The 19,759-nt window shown below is 37.4% G+C and overlaps 1 protein-coding gene across 1 annotated transcript; it reads right to left on the bottom strand.

The window, feature by feature from the left end:
- Nucleotides 1-13,409: 13,409 nt before the first annotated feature.
- LOC105037680 (phenylcoumaran benzylic ether reductase Pyrc5) lies at nucleotides 13,410-15,966 on the bottom strand. The gene is made up of 5 exons (XM_073249158.1): nucleotides 15,691-15,966; nucleotides 15,467-15,601; nucleotides 14,155-14,392; nucleotides 13,861-14,064; nucleotides 13,410-13,780 (listed from the first exon to the last, which is right to left on the bottom strand). The coding sequence occupies exons 1-5, from the start codon at nucleotides 15,874-15,876 to the stop codon at nucleotides 13,614-13,616; spliced, it is 930 nt and encodes a 309-aa protein (XP_073105259.1). The 5' UTR covers nucleotides 15,877-15,966; the 3' UTR covers nucleotides 13,410-13,613.
- Nucleotides 15,967-19,759: the final 3,793 nt, after the last annotated feature.

Raw genomic sequence — 19,759 nt, 5'->3', positions numbered from 1 at the left:
CGGAGTTGCAGTCGAGAGAGGACCGATGGGGGATCTCTAGGAGCATGATCTGAGGTTGCTTCGGCACAGACTGTCTACACACCATTTCCTTTTGAGACAGCATAAGATGATGTGAATGCAGAGATCTAGGGTACAGTGGATTAGGGTGGGAGATCGAAACACTAGATTCTTCCATCCATTGACAATGATCTGGAGGGCGGCCAATGGCATCCAACAGTTGAGGGAAAAGGATGGTAGTGTTGTGGAGAAAAGTGAGGAAATCAGGAGATGGATTTTTCAATTCTTCAGCTCTCGGTGGACAGCTCCCATGGGTGGTGGGGACTCTCCCTGGGGTCTCAGCTGATGGAGCGGATCTCCTTTCAAGAGAATGAAGTCTTGGCTCATCCAGTGTATGTTGAGGAGGTACGGAGGGCACTCTGATCTCTCAAGCAAAACCCCTGGGCTAGATGGTTTTCCGTCGTTCTTCTTCAGGCGGTATTGGCCCATTATTAGTGGAGAGGTTGCTGAGGCTGTGCAGGTGGTTTTTGACTTCAGAGGCATCCCAGAAGATTAGAAGAAGATGTTGATAACTCTCATTCTGGAGAGACCTGATGCTTGCACTCCAAGTCATTTCAAACCAATCAACTTGTGCACTACATTTTACAAAGTGTGCGCAAAGATACTGGTCAGTCGTCTAAAGTTGGTGATTTCTTGTCTGATCAGTCCGGAGCAGAGTACTTTTGTTGGAGGAGCTGCATCATCGACAACGTATTGCTCGCTCAAGATTTTATGCATGATCTTCAGTGTGCACCTATCTGTCAAAGCTTGATCGCTTGATGGCGATCAAGCTGGATATAGAGTGCGCTTATGATCGGATGAGTTAGTCTTTCCTGCGCCAAACACTCTTCGATCTTGACTTTTGTGGCAGATGGATCTCCTGGATTATGGACTATGTGAAGGCCCCGAGCTTCACTATCCTGATCAATGACACTCTGACGGACTTCGTTCAGTCGACTAACGGTCTTCGCCAAGGGTGCCCCCTCTTTCCTTACTTGTTTATTCTATGTGCTGATGCCCTTTCTCGCTCTCTCCAAGGGATGGTCCAGCAGACAGAGCTTGAGCCTTATTGGCCTGCCCCTGGGAGGATGTCTTTATCTCACTTTCTTTTTGCAGATAATTACTTGTTTATTAGTCGGGCCTCACCTCATAACGTGAGATGCTTTGCGATCATTATGGAGGCCTACTGTAGGGCATTTGGCCAGTTCATGAACCTTCACAAATCTGCGATCACTTTTAATCCGAAGACTCAGGTCTGGATAAAGCAGGTGATCCACGATAGGCTGCAGATCCTTGAGCAGGTGGGGCCCCTCACCTATTTGGGGGTTCCCATCATCGGGCGGAGGCTTTGGCGTACCGAGTGCAGGCTGATAGAGCAGAGGATCAGGAAGCATCTTGATGGCTGGCAGGCCAATACCCTTTCCATGATGGGGAGGACTACTCTGGTGAGCTCCATTCCGATCTATCTCTTGACAAACACAATGGTGCCATGCTCTATGCTCAGGAGTTTGGAGCAGCAGTTCCAAAATTTTTTATGGAACTCTTGGCAGGGTGGTAGGGGTGTGCATCTACTATTCTAAGATGTGGTATGCCAGTCGGTCCGTGATGGGGGCCTCGGGATCCAGTCTTTATTGGTCAGGAGGGAGGCTATGCTCTCCAAACATGCAGCCATATTTCTCACGCAGCCCGATTGTTTGTGGAGCCATGTGATGAGGGCTTGGTATGGCGACTGAAGCCAGAGATCCCAGATCCAAAGTGAGCAGGGCTGCTCCTTGATCCGAAGGGAGATTTGTGCTCAAGCACCTGCTGTTGCGGCACAGATGAGATGGTTGATTGGTGATGGTGCTTCGATCGACGTGAGCCATGAGGCTTGAATTTTCAGTTTGCCACTCTCTCATTAGCGGACCTTTGTCAGCATTGAGGTGGACGACCATTTACGGGTCTACGACCTAATCACAAATGAGGGTAGATGCTGGAGTAGGCAGTTGGTCACCCGTCTGTTTAGAGGACAGCTTGATGATAGGATTCTCGCCATCTTGATTCCTATCCATTGGAGTTATGACGTACGGATGTGGGGGCAGTCTTGCCGATCTATGGTGCTGGCTAGGGACCCTGCAACTTACACAGACCTATGCCACTCAGGAGGATTAATGCGGCATGGATTTGGAGGATCGAGGCTCACCCTAAGGTCAGTCACTTGGGATAGACTTCCAACATGCACTCTTCTCAAGGATAGAGGTATGGATATTTCGATCGACTGTCCCATTTGTGGCTTGGTGGAGGAGACCACGAAGCATACCCTCCTCTGCTGTCTCAGAGCGAATTTGATCTAGAGGATGGTACGTAGTCAGTCGTCGGGTATGAGCATTGGCTCGTGGATCCCTCCCTTCTTGTAGGCTATCCATCAGAGTGCTAGAGATGGGCCTTCTGGAGCTTATCGGCTGGTGTATATTGCCTATCAGATCTAACTATCCGGAATAGCTTGATCTTTGATGCCGAGATTGTGCCTGCTAAACATATCCTGGAGAGAGCGTGCTGCTTAGCTACTGAGTATCATCACTCCAACTTTGTTGATCTGACCTCAGCCAACCCAAGTTCTTGGGACTCCCTGGCTGTGTCTGCAGTATCTCGAAGGACACTTTTCATCTCTTGGGAGCCCCCACCCTCCGAGCTTGTTAAGGTCAACTTTGACAGTAGCGTCAAAGATGGCAGAGGTGGTTCAGAGTTTGTCATTCGAGATCCAGATTTGCGGATGCTGGCTGTAGGGGGCTCACCACTTTTTGAGGCATCTGTGCCCGAGGCTAAGCTTCATGCGATATGGGCTAGTGTCATCTGTGCTATTTGGGAGCTGCGGGCATGGAAGATCATCATTGAGGGGGATTCTCTGACGGTCATCAGTTGGATTCAGGAGGGAACCAAGCATCGCGACGCTCATCCTCTCCTGGGCGACATTTGGAGGGCCACTAGCGAGTGCATTATAGTATCTAGCCAGCATATGTTTCGTAAGGCCAACAGTACGGCGGACTGGGTGGCATCCTTTATGACGGAGCATATTGAGGAGTGGAGATAGCGCCTGCTTGTATAAAAAAAAAAAAAATCAATTTTGATAGATGAACAAGATTTATTTTGCGACTTTCCAGCTGATAAGGCATCTCGTTATTTCTTTCTTTCTGGTTTATAGGAATTTTATTGACTATATATTTGCTGGTTGATATATTTCTTAATTTAATATTTATAGTGGGAAAGTCCTGATATACTGCTTCTTAAGATGAATGTAGACGTTTTTGTTTTCTTGATGATAAAGATGAATGTTGACGTGATCATGGGAGTGCGTTAAATTTTTCTCCGTACAAAGTGGGACTTTATTGTTTTGGATTTTAGGAAATATGGATGGTTGGTTGAGACAAAGAAATCTTTCTAAATCTCCACGAGAGAATTTTAAGAAATTTTTTATCAACTAATCATGGACACCTCATATCTGTGCCTATTTTTTTTCTTTCGATTACACATTGACATCTACTGCCGGTATAACTGAATTTTTTTGTCCTTAGCTATTTACCAACCTGAATCTTCAGATTACATGAAAAATATTTTTCTTTGGCCTCAATTGATTGTTGATCTAATTCTCGAGCACATACCGACAACATATGGTTAAATAATCCTAACAGAACATTTTGGACTGTTTATTTTATTTGCACACAACAGTCCATCGTAGACATAATCACTATCCACGATTTTGATCCATAAATATCTTAATTGCATTCATAATATCTAGATAATGGCTGGTGAATCTTTTTTAAGTAGAAATGACAAAGGGGATCCTCAGATTAGCTTTTTTTTTTTGGGTATAAAAATTCTTCTTACTTTTTTTTTCTTTTGACTGTTTCTTATCTCTAGCTAATTTATTGGAGGATACTTGTCCGATGACCTCAGACAAATAGATATTTGATTGTAGGTTGAAAGAGTTATCGATCTTAGTTTTCTATCAAATATTCAGTTTATCTTCAATTCGATCTCTAGCTCGTTTTCTACCAATTTCTTCATAATTTAGCGGCAATAATTCCATGTTTCAAAAATCATTATTTTATATTCAGTAAAAATTATTATTATATCACATTAACAATTTCATATTTATGGATATACATGATTTGATTTGGTCTGGTTTAGGATTAATCTTAAACTAAATTAGTAAATTATAGTTTATTAATTTTATAAACCAAATCAAATCATTTTGTCACTCAAATCAGATCAGACTAGACGGATAAATCACGGTTTGGTTTGATTTGATTAATGATTTGATATATTACAATATTAAAAATAAAAAAATTTAAAAAAAATATTTTAATTAAATAAAAATTAAAATTATCAAAATAATTTTTGGATCAATGTATAGCTTTAATTTTTGAAACTATTAAAGTGAAGATTATATTTATAGCCATCAAAAATCAGATTCTATTCTTAGATTTATGTGTTAATATATATATATATACACATATATTAAAGTTTAAGATTTGATTTGATCTAATATTTTTATAAAATCAGACGATCATTAAATTATTTTATATAAAAATTATAAATCAAATTAGATTATTTTAATTTTCAAACCAGATCATATCGATAAATATGGTTTGGTTTGATTCGATTTCACGATTTGAATCATTTAATGGGCACCATATTCATATTATATATATATTAATTTTAAAAATAATATTTTATAATATAAAATGATACTATCAAATAGTATCGTTTTTTATTTTCGTCGTGTTTTGATGGTTCTGACAATGACAGCCAACGTTAGGTTTTATAAGATCTATTATTTAATTATAGAAAATCCAATCAAGCGTGACTTCCATGCATGACAGCTTTTAAACAGTGTTTGCAAGGATTTTCGTTATTGGTCGACACTCAAAACCATCAGAATTCACGCTCGTATACTAAATGATTTATAAAAATAAGTTAAGAGAATTATCAAAATTCTGGTAAAATTCAGCTTCACTTCCTTTATTGGCTCGGTTGCCCCTACTTTCCTCTCGGGCCTTATGAACAATGCTATCTTCTTAACTTGTCACAAATTAGTCCTTTCATTACTGGTTAGAAGGAAAAAAATATTTTGCACACCAATAGAATTCTTCAAGCGATCTCCAAATAATTTTTTTATTACCATTTTAAAGCCATAAAGGCCATTTAAATACACAAACCTAAGACCTTTCCTAATTTTATATTACATATTTTTAAAAGTAACAGTTTTTCCAAAGGTCAAAAGAAGATCCATTAGTGCAAACAACTATTCTAAAAGGTTGAATTTTTCAATACAGAAGCTTTATTATCTATGAACTTGTGGTGAGGACATTTTTGTAGGAAGTTACGTCATAAGTAACACCTCATTCTAGCTACCAACCATCATCCAAATCATCCATAACAGGATGTTTGGTATAGATGATCGATTCAAGATCAAAAGTGATTTAAAAGAAGGAGATGATATCGTCATGTTTGGCTATACTCCAATAATCCTACGTGGCAATGATTCTAAATCATTTTCACTTCTTAAATCACCACAGAATCAAGTGATAGAATATCCATCCTTAAAGATGGATATCCAAGATCACCCTAATGCGGTGATCTTGGGATAAAATTCTAGGACAATCATACCTCTTGATCCGATAATAGAGTATTCATCAAATCCTAATGCATTGGATGCGAGAGACTTTAGAAAAGTGCCATCCATAAAAGAATAGCTGAAGAGATTTGGATTTCTCTCTTGTTTCCTTCATTGTTTTTTTTTGGCCACAATGATTTCTTTATTTTATAAGATATTGATTTCTTAATATTTCGATCTTTTAATTTTTTACAATTAGTTCATCTTATTTTCTTTAATATTGTTATTCATATAGAAAATCATTTTTTTAAGCCTATAGATTTGTTTGTATATTCGAGGTATATTTTTTTTATTATAAGAACTAAGATGCATAGATTATTTTTATAGATTTGCTATTTCTTAAGATATTTGATCTAAATTCTTTGAGCACAATTTTCTTGAAGTTGTGTCCACGCCCTGGATATTGGCATTGGCATAATATGACAAAGAATAGCTTCGAGGAAAAGAAAAGGCGACGGTGCCTTAATTCAATCTACGTACATGTCATATTTCTTTTTCTTTATATGGTAGGTCAAATACTGTGAAAACCGATCTCTTTGGACCCGGTTCACTTTGAAGCCGGCATCTCTTGCCGACTTTACCGGAGCAAAAAAAAAGTGAGAAAGAGTCTCGAAGGGACTCTATTTCTCCCTCTCCTATGGTCGATAAAGCAAGAAGATCGGATTGATTTCGCGCATCAATGGGGAGGAATCCGGATTGATCACGCCAGCAAGATCCGGCCTTATTCAAAGAGGAATCCATTCCATCCCTCCTCTATTTAAACTCTACACCTCTTGATAGAACCCTCACCGAAATATCCATTGTCCTCCTTCTTCTTCCCCTTCAGTAGCCACCATGTTGCCATGTCGAGCGCCAACGCCTTCCTAAAATCCTAACCCTCCTTCTCAAGTCCTAATATACTTGTGTCAAGGGATTTCAGGTAGAACCATCGGAAATCCACCTCTCGACTGCTACTATCACCGCCGTCATCTCCGATAAATCCCCTTCTTCCTTTTTTACCTTTCGATCCATGGGTTGCTGCCATGGCTTTAAGGGCGGTGCCCTTTTTTCTTTTTTCTTTTCAGATACCCAATCACCACCGGTCAGATTTGCCCCTAGGCACCGTCACGTCGCCGTCGTCGGCCATTCCGATTGCCTAGCAACCGACCCCCACCTCCGATCGATCTCCATGAAAAAAAACCCTAGAGGTCCCAGTTCTAGTAAAGAAACAAAAAGAGAGAGAGAGAAAGAGGGGGGAGAGAGAGAGAAATAGGGACCTAATCTTATTCATGGTTAACCTAATTTCTTTGGACCCAATTTAATTGAGCCTAGGTCAAATCAAGTTGGTAGATTTGATTTGAAAATTGAACCTAATCTATTGACCGGACTCGATCTAATTTAATCTAGGTCAGTCCGAATTCTATAAATCTGATCTAGACCAGACTAGATTGAGAGATCCTTTTTGTTTATTTTAATTTTTTTAAAATTGAGGCTAAATAAAACTTGTTATCAGAGCCTTCAATATCGGAAAGACATCAGACACCGGATCTAGAGAATGGACTTAGCAGATTATAGAATTTTCGATCTGATCAACTGTAAGTTTCCTCTTATCTCTGAGTTTATTTTTGTACTTATTTATATCTTTAAAAAATAAATTTTATGCATAAAATATTAAAAAATTATTAAAGTTTGAAAGTATGTATTTATGTATGAAAAATAATTTAAAAAGTTAGATCAAACATGATGTCACCCTTGCATGGTACAAAATTTTTGAAAAAAGATGATTTTTCTGTATTAATATTGCATAATTTCTAAAAAAAATTATACATATTCATTTATACATAAAATTTTGAATAAAAATTATTTTATTGCTCTTCTGAAAGATATGAGAATTTGAATTGATACTGTTACAAAAATGAATATGATTATTTATAAAAAATTAATTATGATAAAATCATGAGAAAAACTCTCTAATTAGACTCGGATCTGGATCTAGCTAATCGAACTGATCGTTGGTCACACGTCAGAAACATATTTCTCCTGGACCTAGTCAGTCGGGATTGATCACTGGCAGAGTTAGTCCTCCTGAGCTTAGCTAGTCGGAGCTGATCATTGGCACACGCTGATGCGCCACGTGCTTCTTATTTTAGGACTAATCTCTTTACCTTGTCATGGAGTGAATCTTGACCGTGTGAATTAGAGCTAATTCCCTCCTGGATCTAGTCAATGAGACTGATTTAAGATGTACATGAATCGGGTAGGGCTGGGTTTGGCCTATCCGGATCCTGATCCAAAATTTTGATCGGGCCAATATTTTGGTCCCAATCCCAACCCGAAGTGGTACAGGAACTGGGCTAGATCCGATCATGTTTGGGTCCGGGTTGGGTTGGGCGGAGATCGGGTTGGCGCAAGTAAATTAAATTATTTTTTTTAGTTTTATCTAATGGCCTAAAAATAAATGAATGGAAAAAAAAGTAGTGAACGAAGGAAGAAACAGTGAATGTCCAAACCGAAGAGATGGAAAGAGGACTTCGAATGGCAGAGAGGTAGAGACTCAGAGCCTGAGAGGCATTGAAACTTTGAATGGGATGGCAAATTAGGAATTAGGATTTTTATATTTTCTATCCTAAAAACTAAATGGCATCATTTATAATTTTATATATAAAAAATTTATTAAAAAAAATATGTATAACTTCGGACAGGGCCGGGTCCAACCCGAGGTATTTTTGGCCTAACCCGGTCCCGGCCCTAAATATTGCTCGGATCCAAATTTAAGTCTCGGTTTCGGCCCTAATATTCAATGAAGCCGGGTCCAACCCAACCCAAAGATCTCGGGTTGGATCGGGTCTTCAGGTTGGGCCGGATCATGAATACTTCTACGATTGATCCTTAATACACATCGATGGATCAGATGTTCTGTATTTAGAGGTTAGTCTCTCATGGATCTTATCAAAGAGTCGTGATCGTAGTTATCAAAGACTAAGAGAGAATTTTTTGAATATTTATTGATTTGCATGGCATGGCATCTAAAGCTTTTGAGAAATTTCTTGTTCACCATTGATCTTCGCGAGGACCTCTTCTTCTGGGACAGAGATCCTCTCCATTGTCTTGCCAGTCTTCTTTACCCAGTGTTCTCGGGTCATCCACAGTTAGCATGGTGCATGTGCCGATAAGTTAAGAAAAATAGCTCAAAATTGTGCCTTAACTGTATGATTTGGATACTGTGTTCTTGTATTGTGGAAGCATGTTGTAAAATTTCAAGTGGAGTGCAGGGTGTGTTACTGCACTTTGACATGGCAAAACTTCCACCGGCCAAGAGAGACGCATTTCTACTGCTAAGTTATTTAGTCTAGATCAGTCTGAATTCTATAAATCTGATATAGACCAGATTAGATTGAGAGATCTTTTCTGTTTATTTTAATTTTTTTAAAATTAAAACTAAATAAAACTTGTTATCAGAGCCTTTAATATAGGAAGAACATCAGACACCGGATCTAGAGAATGGACTAAGCAGATTATAGAATTTTCGATCTGATCAACTGTAAGTTCTCTTTTATCTCTGACTTTATTTTTGTATTTGTTCATATCTTTAAAAAATAAATTTTATGCATAAAATATTAAAAAATTATTAAAGTTTGAAAGTATATATTTATGTATGAAAAATAATTTAAAAAGTTAGATCAAACATGATGTCACCCTTGCATGGTACAAAATTTTTGAAAAAAGATTTTTTTGTATTAATATTGTATATTTTTTTTAAAAAAAATATATATTCATTTATACGTAAAATTTTAAATAAAAATTATTTTATTGCTCTTCTGAAAAATATGAGAATTTGAATTGATACTGTTACAAAAATGAATATGATTATTTATGAAAAATTGATTATGATAAAATCATGAGAAAAACTCTCTACTTAGACTCTGATCTGGATCTAGCTAATCGAACTGATCGTTGGCCACACGTCAGAAACACGTTTCTTCTGCACCTAATCAGTTAGGCTTGATCGCTGGCAGAGTTAGTCCTCCTGAGCTTAGCTAGTCGGGGTTGATCATTGGCACACGTAGATACGTCACGTATTTCTTATTTCAGAACTAATATGTTTACCTTGTCATGGAGTGAATCGTGACCGTGTGAATTAGAGCTAATTTCCTTCTGGATCTAGTCAATGAGACTAATTTAAGATGTACATGGATCAGGTAGGGCTGGGTTTGGCCTGTCCGGATCCTGATCCAAAATTTTGATCGGGCCAATATTTTGGTCCCGGTCCCAACCCGAAGTGGTACAGAAATTGGGCTAGATCCGATCATGTTTGGATTTGGGTTGGGTTGGGCGGAGATCGGGTTGGTGCAAATAAATAATTTTTTTTTTAGTTTTATCTAATGGCCTAAAAATAAATGAACGAAAAAAGAAGCTGTGAACGAAAGAAGAAACAGTGAATGTCTGAACCGAAGGGATGGGAAGAGGACTTCGAATGGCAGAGAGGCAGAGACTCAGAGCCTGAGAGGCACTGAAACTTTGAATGGGATGGTAAATTAGGAATTAGGATTTTTATAATTTCTATCCTAAAAACTAAATGGCATCATTTATAATTTTATATATAAAAAATTTATTAAAAAAAATATGTATAACTTCGGACAGGGCCGGGTCCAACCCGAGGTATTTTTGGCCTAACCCGGTCCCAGCCCTAAATATTGCTCGGGTCCAAATTTAAGTCTCGATTCCAGTCCTAATATTCAATGAAGCCGGGTCCAACCCAACCCAAAGGCCTCGAGTTGGGTCGGATCTTCAGATTGGGCGGATCATGAAAACTTCTACGATTGATCCTTAATACGTACACATCGATGGATCAGATGTTTTGTATTTAGAGACTAGTCTCTCATGGATCTTATCAAAGGGTCAACTGTGGTCGTAGTTATCAAAGACTAAGAGAAAATTTTTTGAATATTTATTGATTTGCATGGCATGGCATCTAAAGCTTTTGAGAAATTTCTTGTTCACCGTTGATCTTCGCGAGGACCTCTTCTTCTGGGACATAGATCCTCTCCAGTGTCTTGCCAGTCTTCTTTACCCACTGTTCTCGGGTCATCCACAGTTAGCATGGTGCATATGCCGATAAGTTAAGAAAAATAGCTCAAAATTGTGCCTTAACTGTATGATTTGGATACTGTGTTCTTATATTGTGGAAGCATCTTGTAAAATTTCAAGTGGAGTGCAGGGTGCGTTACTGCACTTTGACATGGCAAAACTTCCACCGGCCAAGAGAGACGCATTTCTACCGCTAAGTTATTTAGTCTAGCATTTATGCTGGTACTTAATAATAAACTATGCTGACTTCAGAACTTTATAAAGTGGTGCAGCTTGTGTTTATTTCATTTTGGGATTTTTTTACCTGTGGCGTTGACCTTGACCATTTTCATTTCCTATTTTTCTTGCTCATTAATTCGGGCCTTCTAGTTAGCTAACCCTAAATAATTGGTGCCTTAAAAACTTGATGGATAGTTATTTACATAATCTTTTGCAGTAATTTTAAACTAAAAAAAATCATCGTAGAACTCAATATACAATTGCTAGTGGTATTATCATTCTTTAATTTCTTACATCTATTCTATTCTCGTGGATGCTCCATTTAATAATTAAAAATATTTTAAACATGTCATCATCATTCACCATGAATAATTACTGATAAGTTTTTACCATCCCATCAAGATTAATTATTTTTAATTCTTACACCACATTTGGAGAAAAGATTTTAAATTCAATAGCACAGTCGTATCTCAATTTTTTTATAGAATTGAATGTTCTGCTGTCCTGTCTCATCTTGATAGCGGTCTTGATCATGCATCCCTATGATATTTTTATTTTCTTCCTATTTTCATTTCTTTTTTTTTTTTTCTTCTATTTTTTTTTCTTTCTTTTTTCTTTCTTTTCTTTTGTTCTTTTTTTTTCTTCCTCTTTCCTTTTATTCTTCCTTTCTTTCATTTTTCTTCCTCTTATTTTTTATTTTTATTTTTATTTTATTTTTATTTTTTTTTGTTGCCTCTCTGATGAATGGATTTTGAAGTCCCAACCTTATATTGATCCCATGTTCTCATAAAAAATAAGATGAGATGGTCGAAACGGATGGCTGGAACACCTCCCATCCCATCAAGATAGAAAACTTTATTTGTTGTTTTTATTTTTTTTGATAGAAGTTATTTTTTGATTGAATGAAAAATATTATTTAAAGCACAAAGCTTCAAACCAAATATAGGGAGAATGATGTGTTAACCTCAAACTAACATTGGCTACAAGTAGAAGAGATTAAGATAAGTTAGAGCCCAACAAGCTATAACGCTAAGGAGGAGCATTTACAATCTCTATCGAACCCTTTTCAGTTGGAGCCCATTGTTTGGGCCTCAATAAACCGAAGGACTCCTGTAACCAAGCTTTTTTTCCCATCAGAAGAGGTGGACGAACTTGAACAGAGATCTCTCTCTCTTAAAAATAATGATAATATTACTGATGATGATTATAGTTATAATAGCAATAATAGTAATGATAGTAGTAATAATAATAATAGTAATAATATATATATATAATATATATATATATATATAATATATATATATATTAAAATGGAGGCATCGACTTCTGCCCGTCATGTATTTATTTTTTTCCAAGAAACCGTCCGCAATATGTAAGTCTCAAAAAAACTAAAAAGAATAAAGATGAGAAAAGAATAAAAAAAGAGAAAGAAGGCCTCCATCCAAAATGACCCTTCCAAGGTTCATTGTAAATGAGGATGATGACCCGTGCACCATCGAATTCAATGAATTGGATGTAGGAGGTGGGATCTTGAAGGCGTTGGTGGCATTGTTGAGCTTCCTGAAGACGCCATTGCCATGTTGAGTCACGATTTTGAACACCATCTTGAAAGCATTGGTGGCATTGCTGAGCTTCCAAGAGGCACCGTCATCGGGTAGTTGGGTCACGATTTCGAACACCGACGAGTAGTAGAGTGAGGGGTGTGGTGACGGGTAGCTCATTCGTGGTTACTTCCAAAGAGCCAGGAGTCAGGAAGTCTTGGAGTTTTGGAATAGTTGAGAGTTAGGAGAGGGAGATGAGAAGAACGAGGAGTTTTGGAACAGTAGAGAGTTAGGAGAGGGAGATGAGAAGAATGAAAAGCTCTCCTCATTATACGTATCAGGGAGGGAGAGTGAAAACATCGTAATTTGGTTCTTGGGGTCTTCATGTTATATTAGCTTGGCTCTTTGTTTATAAAGATGTGTCGTCTGATAGTGGAAGAAGCATCCATTTTAAAAGATGACACTTTCAGTAGAAAGTAATTTCGAAGAAAAAGTTAGATCAAGTTTGTAAGAAATTTGAAGTAAGAGGAGAGAATCGAAGGAGAAAGAAAAGAAGAGATAGAAATATTCAAAAATAATTAAAAATAAAAATAATAAAAAATGATGGATTTATGAAGAACTTTGCAGAATTAAAATTATCAATCTTCGCAAGATTTATAATGTATGCTATGCAAATATATAATTTTTTTATTATTTTTATTATTTTTGAATTATATATAAAATAGATATAATAGAATAGATAAATTAAATAAAATATTTTTTTAAAAAAATTGTATCTGTGCATCGAGATGAGTTATAAGCTAGTAATAGTAAATGATAATAAAGAAGGATGGATGTGACTAAGCCTTCGCATTCTGATGGAAAAAAAAAAAAAAACAAAGATTTCATGCTTTGAAACAAAAAACATGGAAGATATTTATATATATAGAACCAAAACACAGGTAGGAATCCTTTTATATAGGAATCCTTTTATATATATAACCAAAACACAGACAGGAATCCTTTAACATCAAACAAGCATAACCGAAACATCATGAAGGTACGTAAACACATCAGAAGTAAAAATGGTACTAGCCGAATTAAGAAGTGTACTTTCAGAGAAACCGGTTCAGATACTCATCAACGGTAGTGTATTTGACATCAGGATAAAGCTCTGTAGCCTCCACACCAAATGATGGCTCAATCTGAAAGTTTGTATGGTCCCCCTTGATGAAGACCGAGTGGCAGATAGACAGCACGACATTCAACGGAATGGGAGATTCTGAAACACAATAAGCACCTGTTTTAGTGGATAAGTTTATAATGATCTCAATCTTAAACCTTGATTAAGTTCCTATGCACCTTGGATCTGCTTCAGAACCTGTTCTTCAGGAACATAAACCCTCTCAAAGGTCTTGCCAACCTTCTTCTCCCACAGGGAGACTAGCTCATTGTGCGATAAGGTGTTGGCGGGCGGTCTAAGATACAGAATCTTGTTCAGTGTTCTTGGGTCATCCACTGCTCTAATGGTGAATGTGCCAATGTCATCTTCGTCGACAAAGATAGCTGTAACAAGGGAAATAATCACCATTTATCGGTTTTTGTTCTAGCAAACTGACAGAGGTGAACATCGGCAAGACCAAAATAGTTAGTTACCTTTGGTATTCCCATCACCTAAGATAACAACTTTATCTGTGGGAAGACCAGCCACTCCGGCTTGTCCAAGTGATGGGAGGAAGTAACCAGCAAAGAAGTTGGAAGAAACAATAGTGTGAGGAATCCCCTCTGCTTCAATAGCACGCCTGATCTGGGCCTTGATGGCAAATGTTGATTTTGCTGGCTCCACAGCATGCACACGGTCCACGTCATTCCCAAACTCAGATGGAAAGAACCTCTGCAAACTCCAAAACAAAGTTCAGTATAAAATTATTCGAAGAGAAAATAATCCTATTACCACAGATCGTAAGAATGTAAGCCCAGATACAAAGATTCACCAAATTGATTCGCCAGGGATAAATGGACTCTCCATAATAATTATTATGAACATAGATGCCTCCACAAGCAATAAGCAGTTTGTTGTCCGACATTTTAGCAACTATTAGTCGATCTTGAATGAATATCCCAAAATATAGCTGACGTGGTGCGGCAGTGCAAAAGAATGGATGATTTAGGGGAAGTCAGAAAGTTATTTGCTGCAAAGAGGTGATGATATCAAACCCTGAAGCCGACCTAAATATCAATGGGTAGCAACTTCAGAGGGACGGCATGAGGAATACCCATACATTTCCAGAGAATCAAAACAAACAACTGAATAAGTTTTCAAATATGCTTCAATTAAACGAAGATTACAAGCATAAGTTGGATTTATCATATTGGAACCGAGCAATAAAGTATTTCTGGCCCAAAAAAAAAAAAAAAGACATGTTAGAAGACATCTACCATCAGAAATTAACCAAAATGATAATGGTCTTGCCGGCAAAGTTCATATTTACTGGAAATGCGGATAATGTGTGAATGAAAATTAGCTGCATCCCTGATCCTTTAGATGTTAGTAAGAGTAACATATACCTTCTTGGCGTTTATAAGTAAGTTGTTCTGAAATTATCTGGCAGCAGTTTATGCATACCACGTACACACATTCACACAAGTATCTAAGGTTGTTATGGTTCACTGTGGGATGGGAAGCACATGTAGATTCCCTGTATCTCTCACACCAATTATTTTAATTTTAGAGGTAAATCGATACAGAGAAGGAATAAAAAAGTATGGATCTAGTCTTCTTAACATCCCCGAAACAATTGAACGAGCCCGGACAGGATGTGTTAAAATATACAACACGAATAAAATAAAACCTCACTTTATTAAAATAATAATTAGATCCCCAGACGTCTAAACCCATCCGACACAGCGGACCGCAGTGGTCAAAACAGAGATCAAAACGACGAGAGAGCGATGAAGAAGCCCTGACCTTAACGTTACCAGCTTCTTTTATTGCGGCGATGATCTTGGTCTGATCGGCCAATTGCAAGAACCCCACCGTGGAGATCACCGTGTCCACTTGCTTTATCGCCTTCACCAAGCTCCCGTGATCATATAGATCCCCCTAAAATTGGAAACAAAAAGAAATCGAGACCCAGATACCAATAAAAAGGCGACAGCTTTGGGGAAATTAGGTTTAGAGTTTTCGGTTACTTGGATGAGGGTGACGCCCGAGGCCTTGAAGTCGTCCAGGAGCTTCGCCTTGGCCGGATCGGAGGGGGCGGGGTCCCTCACAAGGGCGAAGGTGGAGTGACCGGACCGCGCGCTCGCCGCCGTGATGAACTTTCCGATGTACCCGGTGCTGCCGATGATCAGGATCTTGCTCTTCTCCCCCGCCATTCTCGATCGTCCAATAGTGCTGGCGCAACGAATTAAGCTTCTCCTGCCAAGTGTGCAATCGGTGGTCGCAGGCGGTTATGCCCGGGAACAGGCTCATCGATGCTTATTTATAGCAGGGGGGGGGGGGGGGGGGGGGGGGGTGGCCGTTCTCGATCCGGACACCTTGTGGTGAGCTTACCTTGGTCGGGTAAGCGCCAGACGAGCACGTCGGCCGGTTGATCGAGGACTCAGCTGACGTGGAGTTCGCGTGGGATGACGCAATCTCATAGTGGGTGTTTTTGCTGAGTGTTATACGTGGCATATGTCTGTTTGGTTGACTACATGTTTGCTGTTATGGTTGATGTATTTGTTAATTTAATATTTTTTTTGGCAAGAGTTAATTTAATGTTTATTTTTTTTTTTTGGTAACAGTTAATTTAATGTTTAATGCTGCAACGTGGTGGTGTAGCACCGAATCTAGACGTTTTGTCTTTTTAGAACGAGGATGAACGTGGACGTGATCACGGGAATGTGATGAATTTTTCTTCGTCCAATACAATTGTTTTGTTTAAGATTTTAGGATGGTTGGGTGAGATAAAAGAAATCATTCTAAATCTCTCAATTAAATTTTTTAAAATTAATCAACTGATAGTGATCTCTTTTTTTTTTTCTTTTTTTTCTTTTTTTTTTTGAATAGATCTCTATCCTTATTTATTTCTTAGCTTTTTGATCGTTTTGAATTTTGAGTTTTGATTATAATAACTAACATTTGTATAGGATGTATTATTTATTAAAAAAATTTAATTTTTTAATATAATTATAAAATTTAATTTTTTGAAAAAAATTGGAAAAGTGAGGTTTACCCCAACTTAGTAAGTTAGAGTAAGATATGGGAATGGATTGCCCCGATCTAATAAGTTAATATTGGAACCCACGGTACAGCTGTTCAGCACAATATCAAAAGGTGGGGAATAAGAATATGGTTGTACAGACTGCCGTATGTGCCCACTATTTTATCATTAAGATTGAAAAAAATCCAGCCTTGGTAGGTGAACAAGATTTATTTTGCGACTTCCCGGCTGATGAGATGGTCCCGTTATTTCTTTCTTTCCAACTTAGAAAAATTTTATTGACTATATATTTGCTGGTTGATGTATTTCTTAATTTAATATTTATAGTGGGAAAGTCCTGATATACCACTTCTATAGATGAATGCAGACGTTTTTGTTATCTTGATGATAAAGATGAATGTAGACGTGATCAAGGGAGTGTGCTAAATTTTTCTCCGTACAAAATGGGCTTTCTTGTTTTGGATTTTAGGAATTATAGGTCGTTGGTTGAGATAAAGACATCTTTTTATATCTCAATGGAAGAATTTTAAAATTTTTTTTATCAACTAATCATCGGCACCATCGTATCTATGTCTTTTTTTTTTTTTTCCGATTACACATTGACGTCTATTATCGAGATAATTGAATTTTTTTAATTTTAATTATTTACTAATCTATTTTTTCAGATTATATAAATTTTTTTTTAATTTTAATCAATTATCGATTTAGTTTATGAGACATATAGTTAAATAATTCGAGCAAAATCTTTGAGACTATTTATTTTATTTGCACGATCGTTGTCACGCCCCCGATCCGAGATTTGAATCGAGGGTCATGGCAACCGCCGCATACTTATAGAATACTTTTCTCATAAGCATGCAAGGCATCTCATCATGATATCTTCACAAACAGTTAAATAAATTTTTCTTCATTCAATAATCAAACTTTGGTTTAAATAACAAATCAAAACTAAGTGTTCAAAAGAAAGTAACTGTCTGACAAGTCAATACTAAAAACAAAACTAAAGGTCTTGAATCAATTCTGAGAAAATCCTAAATCAATGAGTTAACTCCATCTCTAATCGCTCTCCCAACCGAAATCCTGCATCATGCTAATTTTCTGGATCTATAAGAAGAACATAAAACTTATCATGAGCTAAATAGCCCAGTAAGCAGTGTATACCTTTAACTGAATAATCAGGCAAATAATACTATGCATAACAAATCAATATGTAATTTCATGAAATCATATTCATACTATCAATCATATATAAAAGTCAATTCATCATAATTTCTAATTATGCTTTTCTTCTTAAATTCATCAATTTCTAAAATTCTTCTTACCAACCATGACTATGACCACATTATCCCTGTGGCAGGGTCATAATACCACGTATCTGCTTGCGGTGGGCTGCGAATCATCTGTCAGTCAAGTCCTTTGGAATCGTTGGTCTAACTGACGGTTTTGTCGCTGGTCTATCTGGCGACATGTCGCTGGTCTTACTGGCGACATAAATCCTCAGGATAGTCAATTGCCAACGTATATGCCCCCATTGGCGGGGTCCTCAATACAGTCAGGTTGTCAATTTCATATTGTCTTTCCAATTCATATATTATTTTCAAGAATAATAAAGTTAATTGATATTCAAGTCAAATCAATTATAACATTCTTTGAGATCATATATCATCATAATAATTGCTCAGCAAATAACATCATTCAATAAATAATTTTCTATAATTAACTTTTATCATAAATAATTCCAACAATTATTTCAATAAATAATTTCAATCACAATCATGCATAAATTTATCTAATTCATAATTTACCAGATAAATTTAATAAAAGTAATCACTACTTACCTCAAAAGAAAGTCCAAACTAGAAATTCTAGGGATCTCGAAAATTCTTCTCAGAACCTGATACGTCAAATATTATATTTTAAATCAAAAATTTCATCGAATTAAAAATAACTAAATTATTAAAATCTAATATCTCCACTAGGATCAATTCGTCGACAGCATCCCGATTTTCGAATTAACCCATGGACACCCTAATTTTTATTTTTATTTTTATTGCTAATTTTTTTTAAATAATAAATTAATTTCATAAATCTTATGATCTAGAGAGAGAAAGAGAGAGAGAGAGAGAGAGCAAAGAGAGTTTCTCTCTCTCAGCCCTTTTTTTTTTCTTCTTTTTCTTCTTTTTCTTCTTTTCTTTTTTTTTTCTTCTTTTTCTTCTTCTTCTTCCCGCACCGGAACAGAGGACTCTTGTCCTCAGGCCTTAATCAACCGTTCGGGCCGCGGCTGCCACGGCGGAGGCCGGCGGCCGACGGGCCATCTCCCCCGGTCACGGAGGAAACAGGCCGGCGGTCAATTCCGATTGCCGGCGTCAGAAATTCACGAAAACGAGGCCCAAAACAGAGTCTTTTCCCCACCAAAAATCGACGATGCTCGTCGCCGGCCACCGCGCACAAGTGCACGGGAGAAAGAGGAAGGAAGAGGGGAAAAAGAGAAGAACTTACCTCGACCTTCGGTGACTTCGTCGGAGAGAAAATGCGGCGAGAAACTCAACTGTGCCCGCTGCTCTTCTTCGAAAAAATCGGAGAAAAAGAGAGAGGGAGGAGGCCGATCTTCGGTCTCTAGGGGGAGGGGTCTACTTATAGAGGACCCTAGGACTCCAAGGGGTCTTAGGAGTCCCGATTTTCTTGGGTTTACCGGAGAAGGAGACTCCTATCGGGAGTCTTCTTTCCGGTTTTGAATTCCTCTGTTTTTTTTTTTTTTCGTTTTGGGCTTTTGCGGGCTGTAATGGGTTTGGGCTATAACAATCGTAGATCTATAAATTTATTATCACAGGTGTAATAATTATCCACAATAATCCATCATAAACATAATTACTATCCATGATTTTGATCCATAAAAATCTTAATTGCATCCATAATATCCAAGATAATGACGATGAATCCATTTTTATATAAAAAGAGCAAAAGAGAACCTCATATTAGTCTCTCTTTTTTTTTTTTTTTTTTTGGCCACAAAATTTTCTCTCTTTTGACCGTTTCTAACTCCAACTAATTTA

The sequence above is a fragment of the Elaeis guineensis genome, chromosome 15, assembly GCF_000442705.2.
Source record: "Elaeis guineensis isolate ETL-2024a chromosome 15, EG11, whole genome shotgun sequence".
Taxonomy (NCBI): Eukaryota; Viridiplantae; Streptophyta; class Magnoliopsida; order Arecales; family Arecaceae; genus Elaeis; species Elaeis guineensis.
Note: the sequence above shows the minus strand (reverse complement) of the source record. Positions and strands in the feature narration are given on the sequence as shown.